At 49.6% G+C, this 23,719-nt stretch overlaps 1 protein-coding gene across 2 annotated transcripts in view; it reads right to left on the minus strand.

Annotated features, from left to right (window-relative positions):
• Positions 1-23,719, minus strand: part of LOC146833110 (uncharacterized) — a 645,049-nt gene that overhangs the window by 190,436 nt on the left and 430,894 nt on the right. For both annotated transcript variants that reach the window (XM_085600733.1, XM_085600734.1), the window contains 3 exons: positions 7,339-7,446; positions 4,985-5,074; positions 3,666-3,719 (listed from right to left, as the gene is read on the minus strand). In XM_085600733.1, the coding sequence (XP_085456859.1) occupies positions 3,666-3,719; positions 4,985-5,074; positions 7,339-7,446 (252 nt within the window). The remainder of the gene's footprint in view (positions 1-3,665; positions 3,720-4,984; positions 5,075-7,338; positions 7,447-23,719) is intronic.

A 23,719-nucleotide genomic window follows, 5' to 3' on the forward strand; every position in this document is an offset into this window, starting at 1 on the left:
TGTGATATGAGATGGTGACATTGTTGTGTTTAACGGTGTGATGTGGTGTTGTATGTTGTGATCGGGGCATTGTAAATGTGTGACCTGGTGTGGCCTGGTGGTCATGGAGGAATGTGGTATATTGAGATATAATGTACCGTTCTGTGGTGCTTGATAGTATGATGCCATATAATGGGCTGTGGTGTGGGGTTTGGTGCTGTGACACAATGTGGTGTAATATGATGCAGTGTGGTTTAGCATGGTGTTGTACAATGAGATCTGTGACGCATAGTGTTCTGTGATGTTGTACTATGTGGCGTAGTGTGGTATACATTAAACTGCCTGGGCTCATTTTTTGACATAGAGTGGTACAGTGATATTTATTGTGGTTTAGTGTGATGCACTATATTACCTGGTAGCATGATATCTGAAGAATTTTGTATGGTTTGTTTGATGTGATGTATTATGGTATGGTAATATTGTGTGACCTGATATGATGTGGCAATATGTTGTAATGTATGCTACTACATAGTGTGTTGTGGTATGATGCAGTGTGATGTGCCATCGACTTATGTGAAGTACTGTGGTATAAAGTAGACTTGTGTGGTTTGTCATGCTTTGGTATGTATATTGGCCCCAGAGTGCTTTTGTGTGTTATGGTGTGGTAGTGAAGTACCGAGTGTAATATTAGGGGGACAACTGGGGACATGGAGGGGTTCCTGAAAATGCTGAAAACCAGGGGCTGCTTTCAGAATGGCCTATGCTGACCATCCCAGAAGATGAAGCACCTTCAGTTAACAGAGGTCTCTCAGTTAATTTTTTTTGTGTCTATGCCTGTGTAATACACAATGATTCAGCATCATATTTCTATGCTCCATGTATAATGCAATCAATGTTCATTCAATGCGTGTAGGAAAAATTCAGACTACGGATAGAAATCTGCACAGTTGCGGAACTTTGAGTTAGGGGGTCAACTTCAAGCTGCGGCAGTCAAGGATTTTCTTTTTTGTGTGGTTATCTGTGATTTTTTGTACTATCAGGACAGAATCGGGACAAGAGTAGCCCTGGTTACAAATGGAGTATTCTTAAATATTAGCAACCTTTGTCTCAATATCCCTTTAAAATGTAGGCCGTCAAAGAGCTCTTTTGCCAGTAATACATTTCCTGAAGGAGAAAGAGAGGAAGAATGGATGGATGAATGAAAGGGAGATTGCGCGAGCAGACGAAGGGACTGGAGCTCGTCTGAGAATTTTTGCCAGGGCTGCTTTTGGTTCCCCAGTCCAGCCCTGGAGATGTCTCGGTCCCATACTGAACCCCTTTACCTCCCTCTGCCTTTGTCCTGAATCGGAAACGTCCACGGAGGGACGCTTTGCTGGTCCCTGGCCTGTCTCACTTTCTCTGGTCTTCACTCAGAACTGGCCTTGGAGGGACAATTCCCCCCCCCCCCCCCACCTCCCCCCATGCCTGTTCACCTCTCCTCTCCTGGCATGCTCCTCCTACATTGACCTTGAAGAGACACACCTGTTTCCCTCGTCGCTCTCCTGTTCTCTCAGGGGCAGATTTACAAGTCCCTTGCGCCCCTTTTGCGTCATTTTTAACATGGGAAAAGTGACGCAAAAGTCGCAAATGGGGCTTGTAAATCTGCCCCTGAGTTTTTGTTCAAGTTTTGAGTCTTGTGGCAGACGCTGCTCTGTTTTGCAGTACTCGCCCTGCAACAGTCGAATGAGCAGTCATTCACCTCTCAGCTGCCCACCTGAGGCAGGGCTCCACAGAGACCCGTGCTCTGCCCTTTCCATGCCTACCTCCATTTCCTCAGCTGTGTGTATGAGCTGGCATGTCTCGTTCGGCTCCCTTCGTGCCTGTCTATCCACTCGCCACATATCCTCTAATATGACAGCTCCGCGCGGCCTCTTACTCTTCTGTGCCTACTTTCTCCCCAGAGTGGCGTGCCCCTGAAGAGACGCGGTGCTCATCTTGCTAGACGTGTCTATGGCAACCGCCTGTGCCAGTCACACATGGAACGGCCCCTCCCCGCCACGTGCGCGTCTCACCGCCTGCTGGCCCAGCAGCTCTACAGAAAACAACTTCGATTTTGTGAAAAGACGAAATAACCACTGACGTTCTCGCGGCGCTGCCTGCCGCTGTGCAAGGTACCATTTAACCAGGAGAGAGGTTGCAGTGTCACGGAGGCCAGGGCCGAAAAAACACTGTCCCCGGGAGCAGTAAAAAGCGCACGGAGTTCTGAAGTCTGGCACGGCTGACCCTAACAACAGGCAGTTTTGGATCGAAGTTATCTTTCTTACTCTGCGAGGGTAAGAGCCTCGCGTATCTGAGCATCCTCGTGATGCCAGCCCTGGTGCTTCCATGGTGTTTCCCTTTAACGTGATTGGACATTGTTGAAAGATTGATATGATTGGCTATTGGTAAACTTCCAGCTTTCTTCACTGGGACTGTAGGTTTGGAACATAAAGTTCTGCGGGTTGTGAAGGTGACCTCAACCCATGCTGAACAGTTTCATTCAATCACCAGAATGAGTTATTTTGTGCGAGGCATTGTGGACTGTGCAGGATGTCTGTATCTAAAGATCCACCTGTCTGTTGCGCCTGTGTTGGTGATTCCGTCTGTCCAGTAGCGGCTCCTCCGCAATGGCGGAGGAGCATCGCCCCACTGCCTAGCTCAGAGCCAGCAAATGAAAAATAAAACGATGTTCTAGCATCGTTTTAATTTTCATTGCCGGCTCTGAGCCAGCGCTGTAGGGAGGGGTGGGCTGAGTCATGGGAGGTGGGAAGAGGTGTGCCATGTGCACTCCCTAAGTGCACATATGTGTTTTGGCCGGCTGTCTCCGCCTACTAAAAAACATGCGCACTTAGGTTTCTCCAGCCTGGCAGCATTGAGCAGCCGGGCTGGAGGAACCTCACAGACTCCCTGACCTGAACAGAGCAGCTCTTCCGCTCACTCAGGCCAACCCCTGCGCTGCTCAACAGCACGGTGATTGAATGGGAGTCTGTCCCAGGGACTGCTGGGATCAGGAAGAAGGAAGGAAGCGAGGCGTGACACGGGACGCAGCTTCAGGTACGTTTTTTTATTTATTATTATATTATTACTAATCCTCCTCGCGTGATGCGACCCCTCCCGTGTTCCCTCCACCCGCCCTACCACCAGCTGTTTGTGGCAGCCGCCACTGCGTCTGTTGTCTCTGTTAGCAATGGACTGGTGTGTCCAACTGTGTATTCATCTTTGCAAATTTCTGCTTGTATTTGTCCTAGTGTGTGGGTTACTTGATCTGTACAGAGTTTAATGCCTCGGCTAGCCTCTTTCTGAGTCCTTCATATTGTGGCAGGCAAGAGAACTAAGACGTGGGAGCTAAAATGATTTGCTAAGAACATAAATAGAAAAGGCATTGATGCTTGTTCATGTATGTGCTTATATTGAGGAAAGAGTTTGCTTAGACTTTGAGAGTGATTGCATAAGACGTTGGATTTCAAGTATACACTGACATGGGAGCCAGAGACTGCTGAGACTTTGAGTACGAATGTACAAGGCGTTGGACCACAATCACGTATACACCGACATGGAGTGTCGAGATTGCTGAGAGATGAGTTTGAACTAGTGAAGTGTTGAATCTCGATCATGTATGCCCTTGCAGTCGCGGTCCCATGTTTACTCCAAGGGGTGCTTATACTTACCGTAGGGCCGGCGGTCCCTGGTGGGCCTTCGCCTCCTTTTAATCCTGATGGACCCTGCACACAAAAAAGAAAAATAGGCCACATTAGAGCATTGAACGGTTTGCATTGTCTGACTTGACACTACTGAGCTGCCTGGCACTGGAAGGGTTGGGCTGCTTCCCTCATTATACAAAACATAGGCAGGTTCAAATTGCCACTTGGGGGTTACAGTGAAAGGTCATAAATAGGCCATTATTAGTTGGCAGGGAGGTAATGTTCAGCATACTAAGGGCTTTATACATAAGTGGCCCCTGCATGGTGAAGCACCAAAACCTTTATCCCATGTATGTGTTCCTTGCTTCCCTGAATGGTCTTATATATGTCCATTTTCACCTTTAAGTGGAATTTGTAGAGTGTAAAGATACCTATGCAATGGCAATCATCACAACACACAACCCCTGGAAGCCCATTAACAAGTTACTTCACTCCTATGCCAAAGCCCCGCTGAGACTGTGGAAGGAAGCATGTGCATTGTTTAAATCCAACAACAAAAAACATAAATGGAAGTTAACAAACATGGAGGAAACCCATTCCATACTGTGCTAGTGCACATGTCCATGGGGAAGTGTGCTCTTTGGTAACTATTGATCAAATGGGATATTTCAACATAGGACAAAGTAACATTTGAAAGGTTTCTTCCTGTACATGACCTGAGCTAAATATGGGAGAGGGATTTGTACATATGTCAACTAACCCATGACATGTAATTAATCAGCAGATATATAACTAACCCAAAGGCACCCACATTTCTTCTTTATCTTCAGTCTGACTACAAAATCCCAGTAATTTAATTTGTTCTCATGTTCGATACATTTCAGACAAAAAAATGTTCACGCTCCTTATGAAAATGTCTAGCTTAAACTCACATCTTAGTTCACCTAGGGCATATTTAAATGGACATTACTTGGTAAACCCCTAGGTCCTTCTGTTAAAAAGACATTATTTGGATTCCCAACATACATTTCTTATATCATTGACAGAAATACTGTCTAACATAATTATTGTTTACAAGGATATCATCCCAGTGGGTGTAGATTTTCTATTATTAACTCCAATAGAGCAATACATTTGAAAAAAAATATTTATGATACCATATTTATTTCTGATGATAATCTGATGGAACCATCCTGGATTAAAGTGACAACACTGTTTTAACTGGAGCCGCCAAACAAGAAAAATATTTGGCGAGAACACTCATGAGGAAAAAGAACCCATTTTGGAATCTGCAGTCTCAAAGAACATCCATGGTAGTGGATTAGAAACAAGGACCTGTAACTTACTGGTTCTCCGGAGACGCCTCTCCCACCTGTGAAGCCTCGTAATCCAGCAGGTCCACTCTTGCCTGCAATTCCAGTTGGACCAGGATCGCCCTGCATGAAGAAGAGCCCGTCAGTGTCCGTCATAACGGGTAACCAGGAACATAGTGGCACAGTGGGCCATCAAATCGATTTGGGCAATCACACTCTTCATCACACATGACTAAGAATACGATTTACCGTTTCATCTTTTAATCGATCACAGATTATGACAGATATAGTAGAGTTCTTAGCCAGATAACATATATTACATCTGGATGGAACAGCATGTGTAGTTGGCGGTGCTAATGAAAAGATTATATGCTTAGGGCCTAGGCAACACTCGTTGTTATCATACGTTGGGTTCTCCAACATTCTTAGGAATGAAAAAGACAAATCTAGCCATCACTATCAGTACCTTCAGTGAGTGTGAGATAAGCTTTACTTTGCATCAGGTGTTATGCTGAAATATATCACACGGGCTATAAGGTACCCAAAGAGAAAGAAGACTAGAGAGCTGATAGTGTTAATAACATAAGAGTGACATAAGCTCTTTAGAAAAGCCAGGTCTTTAAGGCCCACCTGAGAGCAAAGATGTCTAGAAACCTCAAAGTAATGAAGAAGCTCTAAGCTTTGTTTCTACTTCCTGCATTGTATTGGTATTTATTTGATACGTTTCTATTGCTAACTGTTCCTTATACCTAGCATAGTGCCTATCTTTGACAACCATTATTCTTTTATACCACTATTCTGCCAAAACATGCCTTTATGTCAAACTGATATATGTCTCTGTGCACATGCATGGTTGTCAACGTTTCTTCTGGTGTAATGGCTGCAGAGCTGCACAACACATGTTCCACTCAACATATTTATCTTTGCCTTCACAAATTTTAGCAAAAGCAGATCACCGGCCTGTGCAATATCATACAGTAGGTCACATTATACGAGTAATGATAATCCGCTGTGGACTCCCCAGCTTGTGGCATTTCTCTAACAAAAGCCAAAGATACCCCAGTTCCTGCTTTGGGATGAGCCACAGCTTCAGTTAGGTTCTTATTATTAAACTGGGAACACCATGGCCAGCTTGAAGATATTGAATTTCAATATTAAGATGTTTAAAGGATGTCACAACATCAAATCACTTTGCTAAAAAAAAGAATACTATCAATTTAAATATTGCATTAAGACTGTTGTAGGCTTGGACAAACCCCTTCAGAAAAAAAATACATTTTTACAAGCTTACGGCCAGGGGAATTGGTTATTAAAGAGGACTCCAGGCTTAAGAAAGCCCTAGGACTGCCTTTTCTTTTTTAGTCTGGTCGGGCCTAATATCTAAAGGATTTCCCCTGTTTTGTGGGGTGATTAGAAAGAAGTAGGGGCTGATCATGTGGTGGACCACCATGAAAAAAGACTGTATTTCCTAAAAGCATGCCTATTGGGCAGGATATTCACAGAAATATGGCATCGGAGAAGGGCAAACCTTTGTTACTTAGGTCAGAACACAACCTCTGCAAATAAAACCAGTCCTTCTTACCTTAGGACACTCTTAAGAGCATCTATGCCAGAAAAATACTTTGAACATCAAGCCATATGATATTTAGCAAATTGAAGGGTGATACCAAGAAGAAAATACAAATTTGGTTTTCTTGGGTGATGAGAAGAAAAGGATAAGGAGGCCATGATTTAGGAAAGTATGGAAAATTCAGTAAGCTGAAAACAGTCCTATCAAGCAGGATATTCAAAGTGACACTTTTTAAATCAATCTTAACCAATATTAAGGCAGTTTTTTTACTAGAAGACTTGATATTGAAAGGTTTTTCACCAGCTTCAGACAGTTTTAAGTCTGTCCTAAGCTAGAGCAAAACATTTACAAATAGGTGCCATTCTTCTTACCCTAAGACCTTCTTAAGAACGCATGCCTTAAGCCAAGAATAATTCTTTGCACAGTAGGCCACCTTTTGCATAGCAAATTGAAGGTTGAAAAAAAGAAGAAAATATCACATGGTCATTAGGGGGTGATTAAAGAAAAAGGATGAGTTGATGGAGTAAACCCAAAGGAAAATTATCTTTGTTTCCTAAAAACAATCCTATTGGACATGCCTTCACAATTATGGGTCCTAGTATCTCCAAACTTCTTTCCAAGTCAAGCCATGATGTCCATAGGGAGGAATCGCCCAAAAGATTTAATCTTCACTGCGTCATCATAATTATCTGTCTCACCATTTTGGTACCCTTCATCAAACACAACTCTCTAAGGCTGCTCCAGCACCAGATGGTGCTCACAAATAATAAAATGAGTCTATTTGATCCTCGGGAAATTGAGCAGTAAATAAACCTACCTTGGCACCTTCCCTGCCAGCAGCACCAGGCAGGCCCTGCTCTCCTGGAGAGCCTGGCGAGCCGGGGTGTCCTCTCTCTCCCATTGGTCCAGTCTCACCGGATTTACCCTGTAAAACAAGAAAAGAAATATCAGACCTCTGTTGCTCTTCAGGAAATATTTGATCATACCTTACATCAGACGTCTTTAGAGGCTTTGGTCTGTCAATGTCCTATAAGGGGTGTGAAAACACCGCAGGACAACGGAACCAGCATTTGCAAGCTTTTTCGGGGGGGGGGGGGCAGATTTAGGGTGTGCAGACAAAAAATCAGAAAAAAAAATATTGTGTGGACAAATATGCACTTACCTTGTTGACACTTCCATCTATCAAAATCAGAGGGGAATCGATCACTTGTACCTGTAACCAGGGTCCAGTGTGTACTATCCGTCAGTACTAATGAAAGTACTTAAAAAACCCTCATTCACGTAGGCAGGTCTTTTGGCGGTATATCTTGGTTCTCCGCCTTTGTTAGATACGTGACTGCATCATCATTGGGTTCTCTTTTTGTGTGCTTCCTCCACCTGGAGGGAACCACTGGTTTTTGCAGTGGTGATCAGAAATCGTGGTGAGTGAAATGTGCTCAAGTGAGGTGTGTTCGTTAAAAAGTGATCATCATACTACCTAAAATACATTTTATTCTGTTGGTGTATGTGAAGACTGCATCTAAAAAATGTGAGGTGTGTGCAGATTAGACTAATTATGAGTCCACTGCACTATGGTAGTCCAGTAGTGGTCAACATGTTTCAGCCCCTGTGGGTGCCCCTAACGGGTTGTAGGGCTTTCTTCAGGACCTAGAGTGCATGTTAATTGGGTTTGTCCAATTATTAAAGGAATGGGCCAGAGTGTAATAACTCTGTGTTTAAGGTCATAAGTACCTTGCGAAGTCCTAGTAGGGCCTCGACGGGGCGGCTGCCAGCGCTTATTCTGCTCATTCTACAGGTTGCACTACTTCGTTAGGGGCACCCACAGCAACTGAAACATGTCGACCACTATTGGACAACCATAGTGCAGTGGACTCATAATTAGTCTATTCTGCACACACCTCACATTTTTTAGATACAGTCTTCACATACACCTACGGAATAAAATGTATTTTCGGTAGTATTATGATCACTTTTCAACGAACACACCTCACTTGAGCACATTTCACTCACCACGATTTCTAATCACTACTGCGACAACCAGCGGTTCCCTCCAGGTGGAGGAAGCATACAAAAAGAGAACCCAATTATGATGCTGTCACGTATCTAACAAAGGCGTAGAACCAAGATATACCGCCAAAAGACCTGCCTGCGTGAATGAGGGTTTTTTAAGTACTTTCATTAGTACTGACGGATAGTACACACTGGACCCTGGTTACAGGTACAAGTGATCCATTCCCCTCTGATTTTGATTGAACTTAAGGAAGCTGAATGGATCAGAACTCCTTTTAACTCCCCCCTCTCTGATTAGAATAGACACTTCCATCTATCCAACTACTCTGCCAATCACCCATCCATCCATCCATCTACTCTTCCACTTCTTTTATACATCCACTAAACCATCCAGCCACTCTACCATACATCTACTCTACTATGCATCCATCAGTCCTTCCACTCTGCCATCCATCCATCAAATCATCCACTCTACCATGTATCAATCTACTCTGCCTTTCATTGGTCCATTTGTTCATTCATTTTGCTTTCCATTCATCCACCCATTATCCAACACTGCCATTCATCCATCTGCTCTGCCATCCAACCACTCTGCCATCCATTCATCTTGCCATTCATCCATCCATCATCTACCAATACACTCTGCCTTCCATCTATACACTCTGCCATCTATTCACTCATCTTTTCACCTGCTCATCCATCCATCCCTTTACTCTGTCATCCTTTCACTTGTTCATCACCTATCCATCCATCCCTTTACTCTGTCATCCTTTCGCCTGTCCAACACCTATCCATTCACTCCCATCCATCCACTCTGCCATCCTTTACTCGGGCATCCGTTTGCCTGTTTAACCACCTACCCATTCACTCCCATCCACTCACTCTGCCGTCAATCAATCAATCAATCATTGCATTTATATAGCGCACTACTCACCCAGAGGGTCTCAAGGCGCTGGGGGAGGGGGGTCCGCTACTGCTCGAACAGCCAGGTCTTGAGTTGCTTCCTGAAGGCGAGGTGGTCCTGTGTCAGGCGGAGGTGGGTGGGGAGGGAGTTCCATGTCTTGGCGGCGAGGTAGGAGAAGGACCGTCCCCCTGTGGTGGCTCTTCGGATGCGGGGGACGGTGGCGAGGGCGTGGCTGGTCGATCGAAGCTGGCGTTTGGGAGCGTAGAAGTTGAGGCGGCTGTTGAGGTATCCTGGGTCTTGGTTGTGTAGGGCTTTGTGTGCGTGGGTGAGGAGACGGAAGGTGATTCTCTTGTTGACCGGGAGCCAGTGCAGGTCTCTCAGGTGTCCGGAGATGTGGCTGCGACGGGGGATGTCCAGGATGAGTCGTGCTGAGGCGTTCTGGATCTGCTGGAGTCTCTTCTGGAGTTTGGCGGTGGTTCCGGCGTAGAGGGAGTTGCCGTAGTCCAGACGGCTGGTGACGAGGGCCTGGGTGACCGTCTTCCTGGTCTCGGTGGGGATCCACCGGAAGATCTTATGTAGCATGCGCAGGATGTTGAAGCACGACGAGGAGACGGCGTTGACTTGTCTGGTCATGGAGAGGGAGGAGTCCAGGATGAAGCCCAGGTTGAGTGCGTGGTCTGTTGGTTTGGGTGCGCTGCCTAGGGCGGGGGGCCACCAGGAGTCGTCCCAAGCGGCGGGTGAGGATCCCAGGATGAGGACTTCCGTCTTGTCTGAGTTCAGTTTCAGGCGGCTGTTCTTCATCCATTCGGCTACCTCTTTCATCCCTTCGTGAAGGTTGGCTCTGGCGGTGGCGGGGTCGTTGGTGAGGGAGAGGATCAGCTGGGTGTCGTCGGCGTATGAGATGATGTTGAGGTTGTGCTGGCGTGCGATGTCTGCGAGGGGGCTCATGTAGACGTTGAAGAGGGTTGGACTGAGCGAGGAGCCTTGAGGGACGCCGCAGATGACTTCAGTGGCTTCAGATCTGAACGGAGGGAGACGGACTCTCTGTGTCCTTCCGGCGAGGAAGGAGATGATCCACTCCAGTGCCTTCTCCTGGACTCCGACGTTGCTGAGGCGTTGTACTAGGGTACGGTGGCAGACAGTGTCGAAGGCCGCGGAGAGGTCGAGGAGGATGAGGGCCGCTGTTTCTCCGTTGTCGAGCAGCGCTCGGATGTCATCGGTGGCTGCGATCAGGGCGGTCTCGGTGCTGTGGTTGGCCCGGAAGCCAGACTGCGAGGGGTCGAGGGATCCGTTCGTCTCAAGGAAGGCGGCCAGCTGCTTGTTGACGGTCTTCTCGATGACTTTTGCAGGAAACGGGAGCAGCGAGATGGGGCGGTAGTTCTTGAGGTCGGTCGGGTCGGCCGATGGCTTCTTGAGTAGGGCGCTGAGTTCGGCGTGTTTCCAGCTCTCCGGGAAGGTGGCGGTGTCGAAGGAGGTGTTGATGATGTCCCGCAGGTGGGGTGCGATGACAGCGTCGGCTTTGTTGAAGACGTGGTGAGGGCAGGGGTCGGTCGGAGATCCGGAGTGGATGGAGTTCATCGTGCGGACGGTGTCTTCGGTGCTGATCGGAGTCCAGGCGCGGTGGGTGGTGGTGGGGGGTGGTGGTTCGGTCGTGGCGTTCGTCGGTTGAGTACTGAAGCTGTTGTGTATGTCCGCGATCTTGTTGAGGAAGTAGGAGGCGAGGGAGTTGCAGAGGTCTTGCGAAGGGGTGATGTCGTTGTTTCCGGCGTTGGGGTCGGAGAGCTCTTTGACGATGTTGAAGAGTTCCTTGCTGTTGTGTGCGTTGTTGTCCAGTCGTTCCTTGAATGCAGTTTTCTTGGTGGCGTGGATCAGTTGGTGGTGTTTTCGGGTGGCGAGCTTGAGGGCAGTCATGTTGTCCGGTGTTGGGTCTCTGCGCCAGGTTCTCTCGAGGGCTCTGCAGTTCTTCTTGGAGCTCTTGAGTTCGTCGGTGAACCATGGGGCTTTCTGGCTGCCGGGTCTGCTAGGCGGGGTCCTCAGGGGGGCGAGCTCGTCTGCGCAGTCGCTGATCCACTTCGTGAGGTTGGTGGCCGCCTGGCTAGGGTTCGTTGTGCTGGTGGGAGGGTTCATGTTCAGGGAGGTCGTGAGCTGGTCGGCTGTGATCTTGTTCCAGCTCCTGCGTGCAACCTGTTGCTGGTGGTGGTGGGTCGTGGTCCTTCCGAAGCTGAAGTGGACGCAGCTGTGGTCCGTCCAGTGGAGTCCGGTGGTGTGGCTGAAGACGATGTCCTTGCTGGATGAGAAGACGGGGTTGAGTGTGTGTCCGGCGTAGTGGGTGGGGGTGGTCACCAGCTGCTTGAGTCCCAGGTTGGCGAGGTTGTCCAGCAGGGTGGTGGTGTTGCGGTCGTTGTTGTTCTCCAGGTGGAAGTTGAGGTCCCCTAGGAGGATGTAGTCAGCGGAGCAGAGGGCGTGCGGGCTGATGAAGTCGGCGATGTCTTCGCTGAATTGTGTGCGTTGTCCCGGGGGTCTGTAGATGAGGGTGCCTCTGAGGGTGGTCTTGGGGTTGATGTGGACCTGAAAGTGCAGGTGCTCGGCGGTTGCGAGGGTGTCGTCGGTGTTGGTCGTGATGCGGATGGTGTTCCTGTGGACGACGGTGTGGTTGATGCGGTCCTTTCGGTGATCTTGTAGCCGTCTGGGATGGTGATGGCGATGTTGGGCGCTGAAGAGGCGTTCATCCAGGTTTCCGTGAGGAAGGCGACGTCTGGTGAAGTAGTGTCGAGCAGGTTCCAGAGCTCGACGGCGTGTCTGTGGATGGAGCGGGTGTTGAGCAGGATGCACTTTAGGTGGCTGCTGCTGTTGCTCGCCGAGGTCTTGAGCACTGCTGGAGTGGTGCAGATCCGTATGCAGGTGAACTTGCAGGCGTTGCAGCAGAAGGGTCCGTGGGTGCGTCTCGGGGTGGCTCGGTAGCAGCCCGGGATTCTTCCGGCGTTGAGTGCGTAGAGTTCGGTGGCGTCGTAGGTCCGGCGGGTGGGCTGGGGTCTGCGGGGGCCAGGGGTCCTGGCACTGGGCGCGGTCCAGGCGCGGACGGGCGCAGACGGGCTTACTTGTCCATCCACTATACATCCATCTCTTTATTCTCCCATTCTTTCACCTGTTCATCCACCTATCCATTCACTCATCCACCCATTTACTCTTCCTTCCTTACAACTGTTTATTCACTTATCTGTTCACTCACTCGTCTGTCCACCCATCCCTTTACTTTGCCATCCTTTTACCTGTCCATCCATCTATCATTCACTCATCCTTTCACCCACTTATTCATCCCCATACCAGTTCATCCACCCACTCATTCATCCATACTTCCTTCTTTTCCCCCTTCCTTCCAATATTCTTTACTTTCCTGTTCTATTTACCCCGCTGTATTTTTCCTTACTGGGAACCCAAACCAGCCCTGGCAATTTTGATCAACCAATAAACCCCCTCCCCCCCCCACTCGCTGCTTTTGTTACTGGGGCCCGATATAGCAGCACTGCTGAAAACTCGGCCCCCTCTAACACAAACAGCCCCCACCACTGAAAAATCGTCCCTCACCCTTCCAGCCTCCCAAAGCCCGCTACGGCCAGTCCGGCCCTGGGCCCACCCGCTCCAGGGCCCTGTCCCCTCCTCACACCACAATGAACTATTTTTTACGTTGGCAGGTCTGTTACATCTCCAGGACCTGGTATTGTATCTAACAACCCTACCTATCCTGATAGTGTACCAGAGATCTCTTTGTGACTCGAAGCTGGACCTTTGGTTTGCTGTATTGTTTGCCACCATATCGCACTTATCAATCAAAGAAGTGCTAAAAATAGAAAGCCCATAGAGCTTCGTGTAGTAGAAAATTCAGCAGAATTTCAAGCAGGAAAACTTTCAAAACATTTACTTCTTTAATTTATTGGCAAAATCGTTAGTATGATCTAGGTAAATCTACTGAACACGTCTAATATATGGTAAATGTTCTCGCGCAAACATAACTTTTTCAGACAACAGAGCTTTTAACAAACAACCCCAATTTAATTAAGTTATTAAATATAAGAAAGTTTTCGACAAAAAAAAACACGATTAGAAGTGTTTGTGATAGGACCAACTAGCATCAAGAACAACGTTTTGGATGGAATGCTTGAATAATCTCAGCCACTGGCAATCACTTGGGCCGCATCCCAGTCCATTGTTTCTCACCCACAATGCCACTCACCACAGAGACCGGTCAGAAGCAAACCAGTCTTGGGGGCATATTATCAAGCCAGGCGATAAAATTATCGCCGCTTTAGCGGCAGAAAACTGCCGCTAAAACGGCGATAATAGGCTTGATAATATGCTCTATGGAATTCCAATTGAAGCCCATGTTAGATGTCCTTCCCATTTAACATGGGCTTCAATTGGAATTCCATAGAGCATATTATCAAGCCCATTATCGCCGTTTTAGCGGCAGTTTTCTGCCGCTAAAGCGGCGATAATTTTATCGCCTGGCTTGATAATATGCCCTCATGTCCGGCTCCAACAGGAATAGTCCAGCCTACCCCCTCCAACCCAGCAGCGGCGTTCGGTGCAGGTAAGCATGGTGGGGCGGGACGGGGGAATGTCGACAGAAGACGAAATAGGATTTATTTATTTATTTAATTTTCCCTGTTCTGTCGTCTGTCGACTTTCCATCTGCTCCGCCCCAACGCGCTTACCGGCACCGAACGCCGCTGCGGAACCCAGACCAGTTCCGTGTGTAATGCTTCTGATGGCCTAGGAAGCATGGCAGCGCGAGCGCGCTAAATGAAACACCGGAGCCGGTATAATTGGGATAGACACGCGGCTCCGACTGACTCGCCGAGGCCACGCCTCTTTATTTTAACTTGCTAGCGTCTGACGTCACACGTCAGTGCTAGCACACCTCGGCAGCGCGGAAGGCTAGAACGCCTCGCGCGTGCCGAACACTACACTCCTTCCAACCTTTATAAAACATTAAGCCAAAACATAAAAGCAAAACGATGGATCTGTTACCAGTCCGCCAGTCCTTACGGGTCACACCATATAGTCCGCCAGCTGGGATGACGGTGCCGGGTTATTCCTCAGGTTGTAGCGGGACGGGCCGCCTCTGGAAGGGACCACCTCGGGGGTTCTGCGCCTTGGGGTGTTCGGCTCGACCCGGGCTGGGGAGCTGCCAGGCGGGTTACCCCCTGGGGTGGCTGGGATGGGCTGGGAACCCCCATCCTCTCTCCGACCGTCTTCCACCTCCTGATCTCCTCTCGGCTGGTCGGGATCCGGCCCCTCGGGCTCGGCCCCGGGACGTGGTGGTGTTCCTGGGTGGACTTTTTTAAAGAAGGACACATCTCGCGTGACCGTTTCAGCACCTCTTTGAGCGGTCACCATCGTGCCTGTCCGGCGGGTGACCACCCATGGTTGTGGTTCGAAAGGAAGTCTGAACTTGCTGCCTGGGTAGCGGTCCTTCACATATACTCGATCCTGCTGTTGTATCTTGGACTCCTTAGCTCCCCTTCGCCGGCTGGCGTGGTCATTCGAGCGCATCCGGTTGGCTAATGTCCTTTCGTTGGTGGCTTGTGCCGGAACCCAAGTAGGGTGGTGTGGGATCGTGTCGCTTACGATTCTCCCCATGGTGGCTGTTCCTGGCGCTGCCTCGGTTGTGACATGGGGGGTCAAACGGTATTCCCGCAGGAAACTGTAAATCGCTCTCTCCAGTGGAGATCCATCAGCCATGGCGATGCGAATGGTTTTGTTGAGTGTTCTCATAAACCTCTCTACCTCTCCATTGGCTTGGGGCCACCGTGGTGTTATCTTGCGGTGATTGATCCCCCAGCTCTTGAGATACTCTGCGAACTCCTGCCCTTGGAAAGGCGGTCCATTGTCGGTCTTGACCACCCCGAATATGCCATGAGTGGCGATGGTTTTTTCGAACTTCGCGATCACCTCCGTGGCTGTCTGGCTCCCCACGATTTCGACCTCTGGGTATTTGGTGAAGTCGTCGATGATGACCAACGCATACCGCCCATCGGGGAGATGTCCGAAGTCGGCACTCACGCACTCCCATGGTCGCAGAGGATTGTCTTCGGTCGCCACTGGGTGAGGGCGTTCCGGCGGTCCTGCGGCTTGGCACCACGTGCAGGTTCTCACCGTCTGTTCCACCATCGCATCCATGCCTGGGAACCATACTTTGGCTCAGAGCCTGCCCTTTGTCTTTACCACTCCTTGATGTCCCCTGTGGGCGAGGTCCACTGCTTGTTGAGCGAGGCTGGCCGGCATGACGAGTCTCGGACCCCGCAGAAGACATCCTTGGGCGTCTATGGACAGCTCACTTCTCACCTTCAAGAACGACTCTAGTGTTAGCTTGGCTTGGGGCGTCCGTCTGTTGAGCGAGGCTTGAATTGTCCTCCAATCCCCCGATCTGACAGCCTCCGCTGCTGCTCTCACACACTCATCGCTTTCTGAGGCTTCTATTATTGCGGCCAGGCTCATTGGGAGGGGTCGTGACCGCTCTGTCACATACCAGACATACTCCTCTGTATCCTCGGCCTCCTCCTTCTCCTCTGTCGTGGCTTTCCGCAGGGGTGTCGTGACAGATAGTCCGCCGGGTCCGTGGCCCCTGGTTTGTACTCCACCCGGTAGTCGTACCCTTGTAGTTGGAGTATCCATTTTTCAATCCGGGGCGGCGGCTTCGAGGACGACCCTTGGAATAGAGGAATGAGTGGCTTGTGGTCGGTTGTCACCGTGAAATGATGTCCATACACGTACACGTGAAAATACCGGCATGCCCAGTGGATGGCGATGGCTTCTCGCTCGGTTTGCGAGTACCGCTGCTCTGTTTCGGTCAGGGACCGGCTGGCGTAGGCGATGGGGGCCCACTCCTCGTTGTCCTGGAGTTGTGTCAGGACCGCTCCCAGCCCAAACGGGCTCGCGTCGACCGCCACGTTGGTGGGCTTTGCCGGGTCGAAGTATGAGAGGGTAGTGTCCGCGGACAGGGCCGCCTTCGTCGCTTGGAACGCCTGCTCCTGTTCCAGGCCCCACTGCCACGTGGTGGACGACTTGGTCAGCTCCCTGAGGGGTTTGGTGAGGTTGGAGAGGTCCGGAATGAAGCGGCCGCAGAAGTTGACCATGCCCAGGAAACTCCGGGCCTCCGAGATGTTCGTCGGAGCTGGGGCATCCTGGACATCCTTCACCTTGTCCGGGTCTGGGGCCACCCCTTGGTCTGAGAAGGTATACCCAAAGAAACTGATCTTGTTCTGCAGGAACTGACACTTCTCCCGGTGCAGGGTCAGGCCTGACTCCTGAATCCTCTTGAGGACCCGTCTCAACCGCTGGTGGTGTTCCTCTATGGTTGACGCGTATATGAGCAGGTCGTCACTCACGTTGAGCACGCCGGGGAGCCCACTGAGCACCTCTCTAATGGTATTTTGGAATACCTCGGCGGCACTCGAAATGCCGAAGTTTAGGCGCCGATACCGCCTGAGGCCCACATGGGTGGAAAATGTGGTGATGTACCTCGAGTCCGGTTGAAGTGGTAGCTGGTGGTAGCCTGACCTTAGGTCCATCTTCGAAAACCACCTGGCCCCGTTCAGCTCTCCCAGGATGTCATCAATGGTGGGCGTCAGGTGTCGCTCTCTTTTGACCGCGGCGTTAGGGAGGCGCATGTCCACACAGATGCGGACTTGTCCTGGCTGCTTCGGCTTCCTGGCGATGACGATCGGGGATACCCACGGGGTTGGCCCGCTGACCTTTTCGATGATGCCTTGTCTCTCCAGGGCCTCTAGCTCCTCCTCGACCTTCTGCCTCAGGTGGAAAGCAATTCGCCGGTGCCTCAGCGCCACTGGCTGGACCGACGGGTCGATGTGTAAGGATACTTCCTTTCCTTTCAGGCATCCGATGCCGTTGAAGACTTCTCCAAACTCTTCCAGGATGGTGTCCAGTTCTTCCTCCAGGACTGCCATGGCAAACGATATCAGCCTCAATTCTTCGGCCGATTGCCCGCTCAGCAGCATCCCGCTGCCCTCTTCCGTGACATAGACGGTGGTGTTGATGCTCCTCTCGCCATGTTGTAGCTCTGTTTGGAAGCACCCGAGGAGGGGAATGGGCGTCTTCTGGCCGTATGCGAACACCCTAATCTTCGCCGCTCTCAGCGGGGGTTTGGCCCGCAGTTGTTGGTAGACATTGGCGGCCATCAGCTCGATGGAGGCCCCAGTGTCAATTGTCGCCTTTACCTCTTGTTGTTGGACTAAGATGCGACATTTCGGAAGTCTGCGCTTCTTTTTCTGTGGTTGATGGATTGCAAACACATAATGGACTGGGTACTCTTCGGTGTCGTCGTCCATGTCTTCACTGTCTGCCTCTTCGCGTACCGCATGGGCCGCCTCCTTCTTGGCTCTGGTGGACCGGCACACCGCCGCAAAGTGGTTTAACCACCCGCAGGCGCCGCACTTTTTCCCTCTGGCCGGGCAGTCTTGCATGCGGTGGGGTTGGCCGCCACAGTACCCACAGTCTTTCTTCTTTGCCTCCGGCTGCCGTTTCCCTCCGGCTTGCCTCCCTTTTGGCCGCACTACGTTCACCGCTTCCGCCACTTGCACTTGCTCCGTCTTCACAGGGCGATGTAGGGCTGCCTCCATGTGCGAGGCTCTCACTTGCGATAGCTCCTTCGACCGTCCGAGGGTGAGGATGTCCGCCAGGGGCTTTCCTTCTTCCTGGAGGACCATGACGCGAAGCTTAGACTAGTAACACCCCTGTATAATCTGCCCTCGGATCTCTTCCTGTTCGTCGCGGAACCCACACGTGCTGGCCAACTCCTTCAGCCTGCCATGGAACGCATCCAGAGGCTCGTCTGCCTCTTGTTTGGCCTGACGGAAGATGAATCTTTCATAGTCTCTGTTCGCCATGGGCTCAAAGTGGGCGTTGAGCGCGTTCAGCAGTGTGTGGTATGTTTTCGGCGTGGCTTCCACGAGAGTTTTGTAGATGCGGTGGATGTCTTTGCCTCCTAGGTGGAGCAGTAGTGCTCTGCGCCTTTCCCTCGCGATGCCAGCCCCTTCAAAGTAAAATTGTAGGCGGTCTGTCCAATCCTTCCAGCGCGGGGCGAGGGATGACGGGGCACCATCAACGACAAACGGCTCAATGGCGGGAATCGACGCCATCTTGGTACGTGCGCAGCACGCGGTGGAAAACTAGCTTCCTCTCCTCTGCGTCGGCGCCACCAGGCGTGCACTCCCTCCGGGCATTGCGCGGTGACCTTCCTCGCGCTGCTGCACCAACCGGTGGGCGCGCCTACCTCCAGACGACCTCCGCGGGACCCTCAGGCGCTTCTGGTTCGAGGCGATCACACCCGGCATGGGCCTGGATCAGAGGAGGGCACGGTCGCCATCAAACACCTCGTGGGGGCAGGTGCGGCATCACCTGGGCGAGACATACCCATTCCAGGCTGTGGATTGGGGCACCAGGGCACACACAGCGTCACCTCCGACGTCTGGATGGACCTCCAGGGCACCTGCAGTGTTCCATACCAGGTCTCACAGCAGGCTCAGCCGGGTCACCATGAGGGGAGCAGCACACACAGGCTCAGGCAACATGGGAGGACAAGGTGGTCACTGTGGGGCACCAAAATAGCACTGTGGGGCACCAAAATAGCACAGCAGGGCTCAATTGACCCCTCGTCGCCAGTGTAATGCTTCTGATGGCCTAGGAAGCATGGCAGCGCGAGCGCGCTAAATGAAACACCGGAGCTGGTATAATTGGGATACACACGCGGCTCCGACTGACTCGCCGAGGCCACGCCTCTTTATTTTAACTTGCTAGCGTCTGACGTCACACGTCAGTGCTAGCACACCTCGGCAGCGCGGAAGGCTAGAACGCCTCGCGCGTGCCGAACACTACACCGTGCTTGTGTCTCGTCAGTGAAGTATATAGCTTGAATCGTGCGACACAGGGAGCACAGGACCAATGTCCTTCTATCTCCTTTTGTGTGCTTGAAAATACCAACCACCCCAATTCAGATGGAAGAATCTGTCATGTGGAAAAACACCAATGGATTGGTAGGCAGGGAAGTACTTCGGAACTTCATCAAGTCAGCCTCTCAAAGTTAAGGGAGTGGAGGGTGGAACTACACCAGTTGAAGACAACCATGCTACCCTACTATCACCAGGAAGCGACTGCAAAGGAGTCCTTAGAAAGTACAAATGCAGCGCGCTACGCACTAGCCACAGAAAGGTTGTGATACACTAAATTCACATTCACAGCCTCTGTGTTAGGGTGGAAGAGGAAGTCCGGGTGTCTGATTACAGGTGCAACGACAGCGTCTTTTATAGTTATAAACATATTTCGAAACCGTTTTATAGAGGAATAGTATCGAGGAAAAAGTTTAGAAAAAAAACCAGAAATTGGTAGCTGTTCATTGTGTGTATTCCCTCTGAAAGGGGATAGAGCGGCCTCTGGTGGGCATTTAAAAGTACTTCGAGGAGCGGTTAAAATATACAAAAAATGTGTTTGCTTGTGTTTGGTTTGTTGTAGCACATCTTCATCTATCTGTAGACACCCTTCTTTAATTCACTGGGAGTGTTTTCTATATATCTCGAAGAGGCAGAAATACAGATGGAAGTAAATTTAATAAATTCAGCATCCGCATTTTGGGGGCCGGAGGGCTTGCAATAAGGGCATTATTCTCTTGGTAAATAGTCGTTATGGCAAGGATGTGTCCTTGCAGCATTTCTGTTTAGAGTTTTAATTTTAGATCATCAAAGAGTGCATTTTTTGCCTCATATTTGCAATATCCCTTATTAAACACAGATGCTAGAGTGCTATTTCTAATATATCAGAATTTTCCAATAAGTTTGTTTGCCTCACCGTACCACTGCAAACAGCTCGTGGTACAAGAGCAGTGCAATTCAAAAACAAGCATTGGCATAGCCAATAGGTCTCGCCTTTGGGACCTTATAAGTGTTTAGCCATGCAACAGTTGCGTAATTAAATACTTATAAGGTCCCGAAAGCGAGACCTATTGGCTATGCCAGGCGGCCTTGCGGCCGCGAAAGGGAAAGTGATCGCAATTGTGATCGTGATCAACATCAAAGCGGCCTTACGGCCGCGAAAGTGAAAGTAATTGCGTTAAAACGCGGTGCGCGCGCCCGCGCACATGCACTGTAGCTCTATGCTGGCCTGGTAGCACTTTTTGGAGCCCTCTCAATAAGTTTCGCCAGACCAGCGCATGCGCTGGGTCAGGCGAGACCTAATGAGATTTGCGAAGCCATGCGAGGCCACCTTACGTGACCCTTAGTGGTTTCAAACATCTCAGGTAAAGCAATGAAGCGCAAATCACTGTGTTGCCATACTCTGCACCAGGGAGGCATTCCATGGGTGTTGTGTGGGTGTTTTACATGCAACATTCATGGATTTTGCCGCATTTCACAATTAACCAGATGTGCTAGACCTGGGAATATACCAAAAACTGAAACCTCCCCAGGTGAGGCATAACTAGGAGAAATGCATTTATTTCTCCTTGTCTTTTAAATGACTCAGGGGATTGTTTTTGTGCAGGACGCAAACGAACAATCCACCTTACAATGCACTTACCCTTGTACCATGGCACCAGCGTAGGGGGAAATGCACCATATTCTTTTATATACGGCACATTCCTGCCCTTTCCCTATCACGCAAGACAGCACAGCAAGGTGACTTGCTGCGCTGCGCTGTGTGACAATCTCATAAATCAGCCCCACTGTTTTTTGTCTAGAGGCCATTGCCCTCCTCCTGCTTTTTTATGTTCCTTTCCTTTGAACTCCTTCCACTGTCCTTAGCTCCTTAACCTTAACCGCCCTCACATGATTGTTTTTATGACTTTGCTATTGCTGTTCCAATGTCAGTCGAACTATTGAGAACAAAAATCCCCCCTTCAGTAAATTGTGTTTCTCACTATTGTTTGTATAATTCTCGATCCATTTGAGTGCTGCATTGTTCGCAGACTACAGATTTAAGGGGCATATTTGCAAGCAGGCGATAAAAAATTATCACCGCTTTTGCGGCCGTTTTCGGCCGAAAAGCGCAGATAATTTTATTGCCTAATTAACAAGGCCACGCTAACATGTGAAACCTTGCTTTAGCGTCAGGATTCCTAACGCCCAGCTTTGCATCTCTAATGAGATGCAAAGTGGGCGTTCCTGACCTTACATGACAGGAGGAATGTCGCTAAGCGACATTTTTTCGTCTATCATCAAGCCCCACGCTATGAAGCATAGCGTCAGGAAAAGTAGCGATAACCCCTGTTATCGCTACTTTCCTAACGCCTGCTTCAGGACTGATTTAGCCACACTACGTGAGATTATCGCTGGATTTCCAGCGATAATCTCACGTTAGGCAGTTAGCGTGAGGATCTTTATCGCTGAGGAGATAAGTGTTGCTAATAGCACGCTATCTCAGCGATAAAATTCCACCTTTACCCGGCGATAATTGTCCTCACGCTAAGAGCGCTGAGCGATAATTATCGCTGGGTGTTGCTGATATGCCCCTAAGTTTTTTAATGAAATATTTCAACACAAAAAAAAATCACTCTAGTACAGTGTTATTGCTACTCAATTACCGAGTGACAAATTCATATGGAAGATGCATTACTTTGAAACTTTTTCCAGGAGAATCACTGTTTTAAAAAAAAAAAAGTTATTCTCCAGAGTTTATTTCTGATGCTGGGTATCCCTGGTATTTAAATAATACTAAAGTAGGTTGTATCAAATGTGACTGCTCAGTTTCTAGCAGATCTACCTTGAAAGCTCCTCTTTCAGTCTCGAGAACTTGCGGAGAAGTACTTCAAAGATCCTTCCTGGAAACTGTCCTATGTAACAATCACCGAGAACAGCTTGTTATAATAATCAAGGGCCCTGGCATCCCATACCACAAATACATATAGCCAACATTACCTCAAGATCTCCTCCCTAATCATCTGCTACCTTGCCTTTGCCTTACTGGGGTCGTATTACATATGTGGACCATTTTCCTTCATTGTGCTGGGCGCACCTTGGAAATGGTGTGCCAGAAGCAATGAAGGAAAATGCGCTGCACTATGGGTAATGCACTGCCCCCAGGGCAGGTGCGAACTCGTGCTGCCTTAGGGGCAGCACATTCATGTGAAATATGGAGCGGCTGCTTTGAAGCCGCTCCGTGTTTCCCCATGCATGCGGCAAACCGCCTGCACTTTTAGAGGGTGATAGAGATCCCTTTGCAGGCGGGTACAAACAGTGTCTGCACCCGCCTGCAAGACGATGTCTGTAGGGCCCATAGGAGCCCACATTCCCCCCTCCAGAGGGCTGCTCTCAAAGGGCGTACTGACAGTACACCACCTTTTAGGTAGCACACTGTCAGCGTGCCTCGTGAGGGCTTTTTTGCCTCTGCGCCCATGTTGGTAATACAGCTTGGGCGCCGAGGCAAAGGGATTCCCTCCTTTGCATGAGGCACGCCCCCATGCAAGTGAGGGAATGCCCCCGTGAAATCAGCGCTGCCGCTTTATGTGCGCCAGCGCTATTCTTATTACAGACGGGATCTCACAAGCGTCTGCAGCCCCTTCTGTAATACCAAGGAGCCCCAGGGGTGGAGAAAGCGGGCACAAACTCCCTTTGCGCCCCCAGGGCACCTCATGTAATATGGCCTCAGATGGTTCAAAATCAGGTGTGTGAAATTTAATCCTTAAAAAAAATTCTAAAATGTCTAATGTCTCCAACACATACTCCAAACTTTCTCTGTAATCTTGCACTATGTAACTTAGACGCTTTGGCGATTGCGACTAGAGTCTGATACTTTCTCCACCTGTTCTAAGTGTAAAATGTCTCTTGGAACATTCAGAAAAGACCCAGAACAACTTTTTTTCAACAGACATTTCTAAATTAAAAACATCCAATTTCTGTTTCAATCACTGCAATCTTTCTTGGTTCACTCTTTCTACTTATCTCCAATTGTGCTTTCCTGCATTTGCCTCGTTTTCACCTCTCTTCCCCTTTCCTGCCATTTCTCTCTATTCTTCTCGCTGCCTTATCTGGCCCACCTACAATATTAATCTCTAACCTCTTCATGTTTCCTTAACCAAACTATTTATAGACTAGCTTCTCTGACGCCTGTCCTCTCTCAAGAGGGCTGATTTGCCTTTACGCTATTCTCTTGTAATGAAGTCTTCACACAAGGAATTATGTTATTCTAACAACAACCCCCGAATTCGTTTTTCTTTAACTATGTCTCTTCTTTAACTATGTCTCTTATATAAATGTTCTCCATCTGACTCTTTTATGTA

This window comes from Triturus cristatus, chromosome 4_2 (genome assembly GCF_964204655.1).
Source record: "Triturus cristatus chromosome 4_2, aTriCri1.1, whole genome shotgun sequence".
In the NCBI taxonomy this organism is placed as follows: Eukaryota; Metazoa; Chordata; class Amphibia; order Caudata; family Salamandridae; genus Triturus; species Triturus cristatus.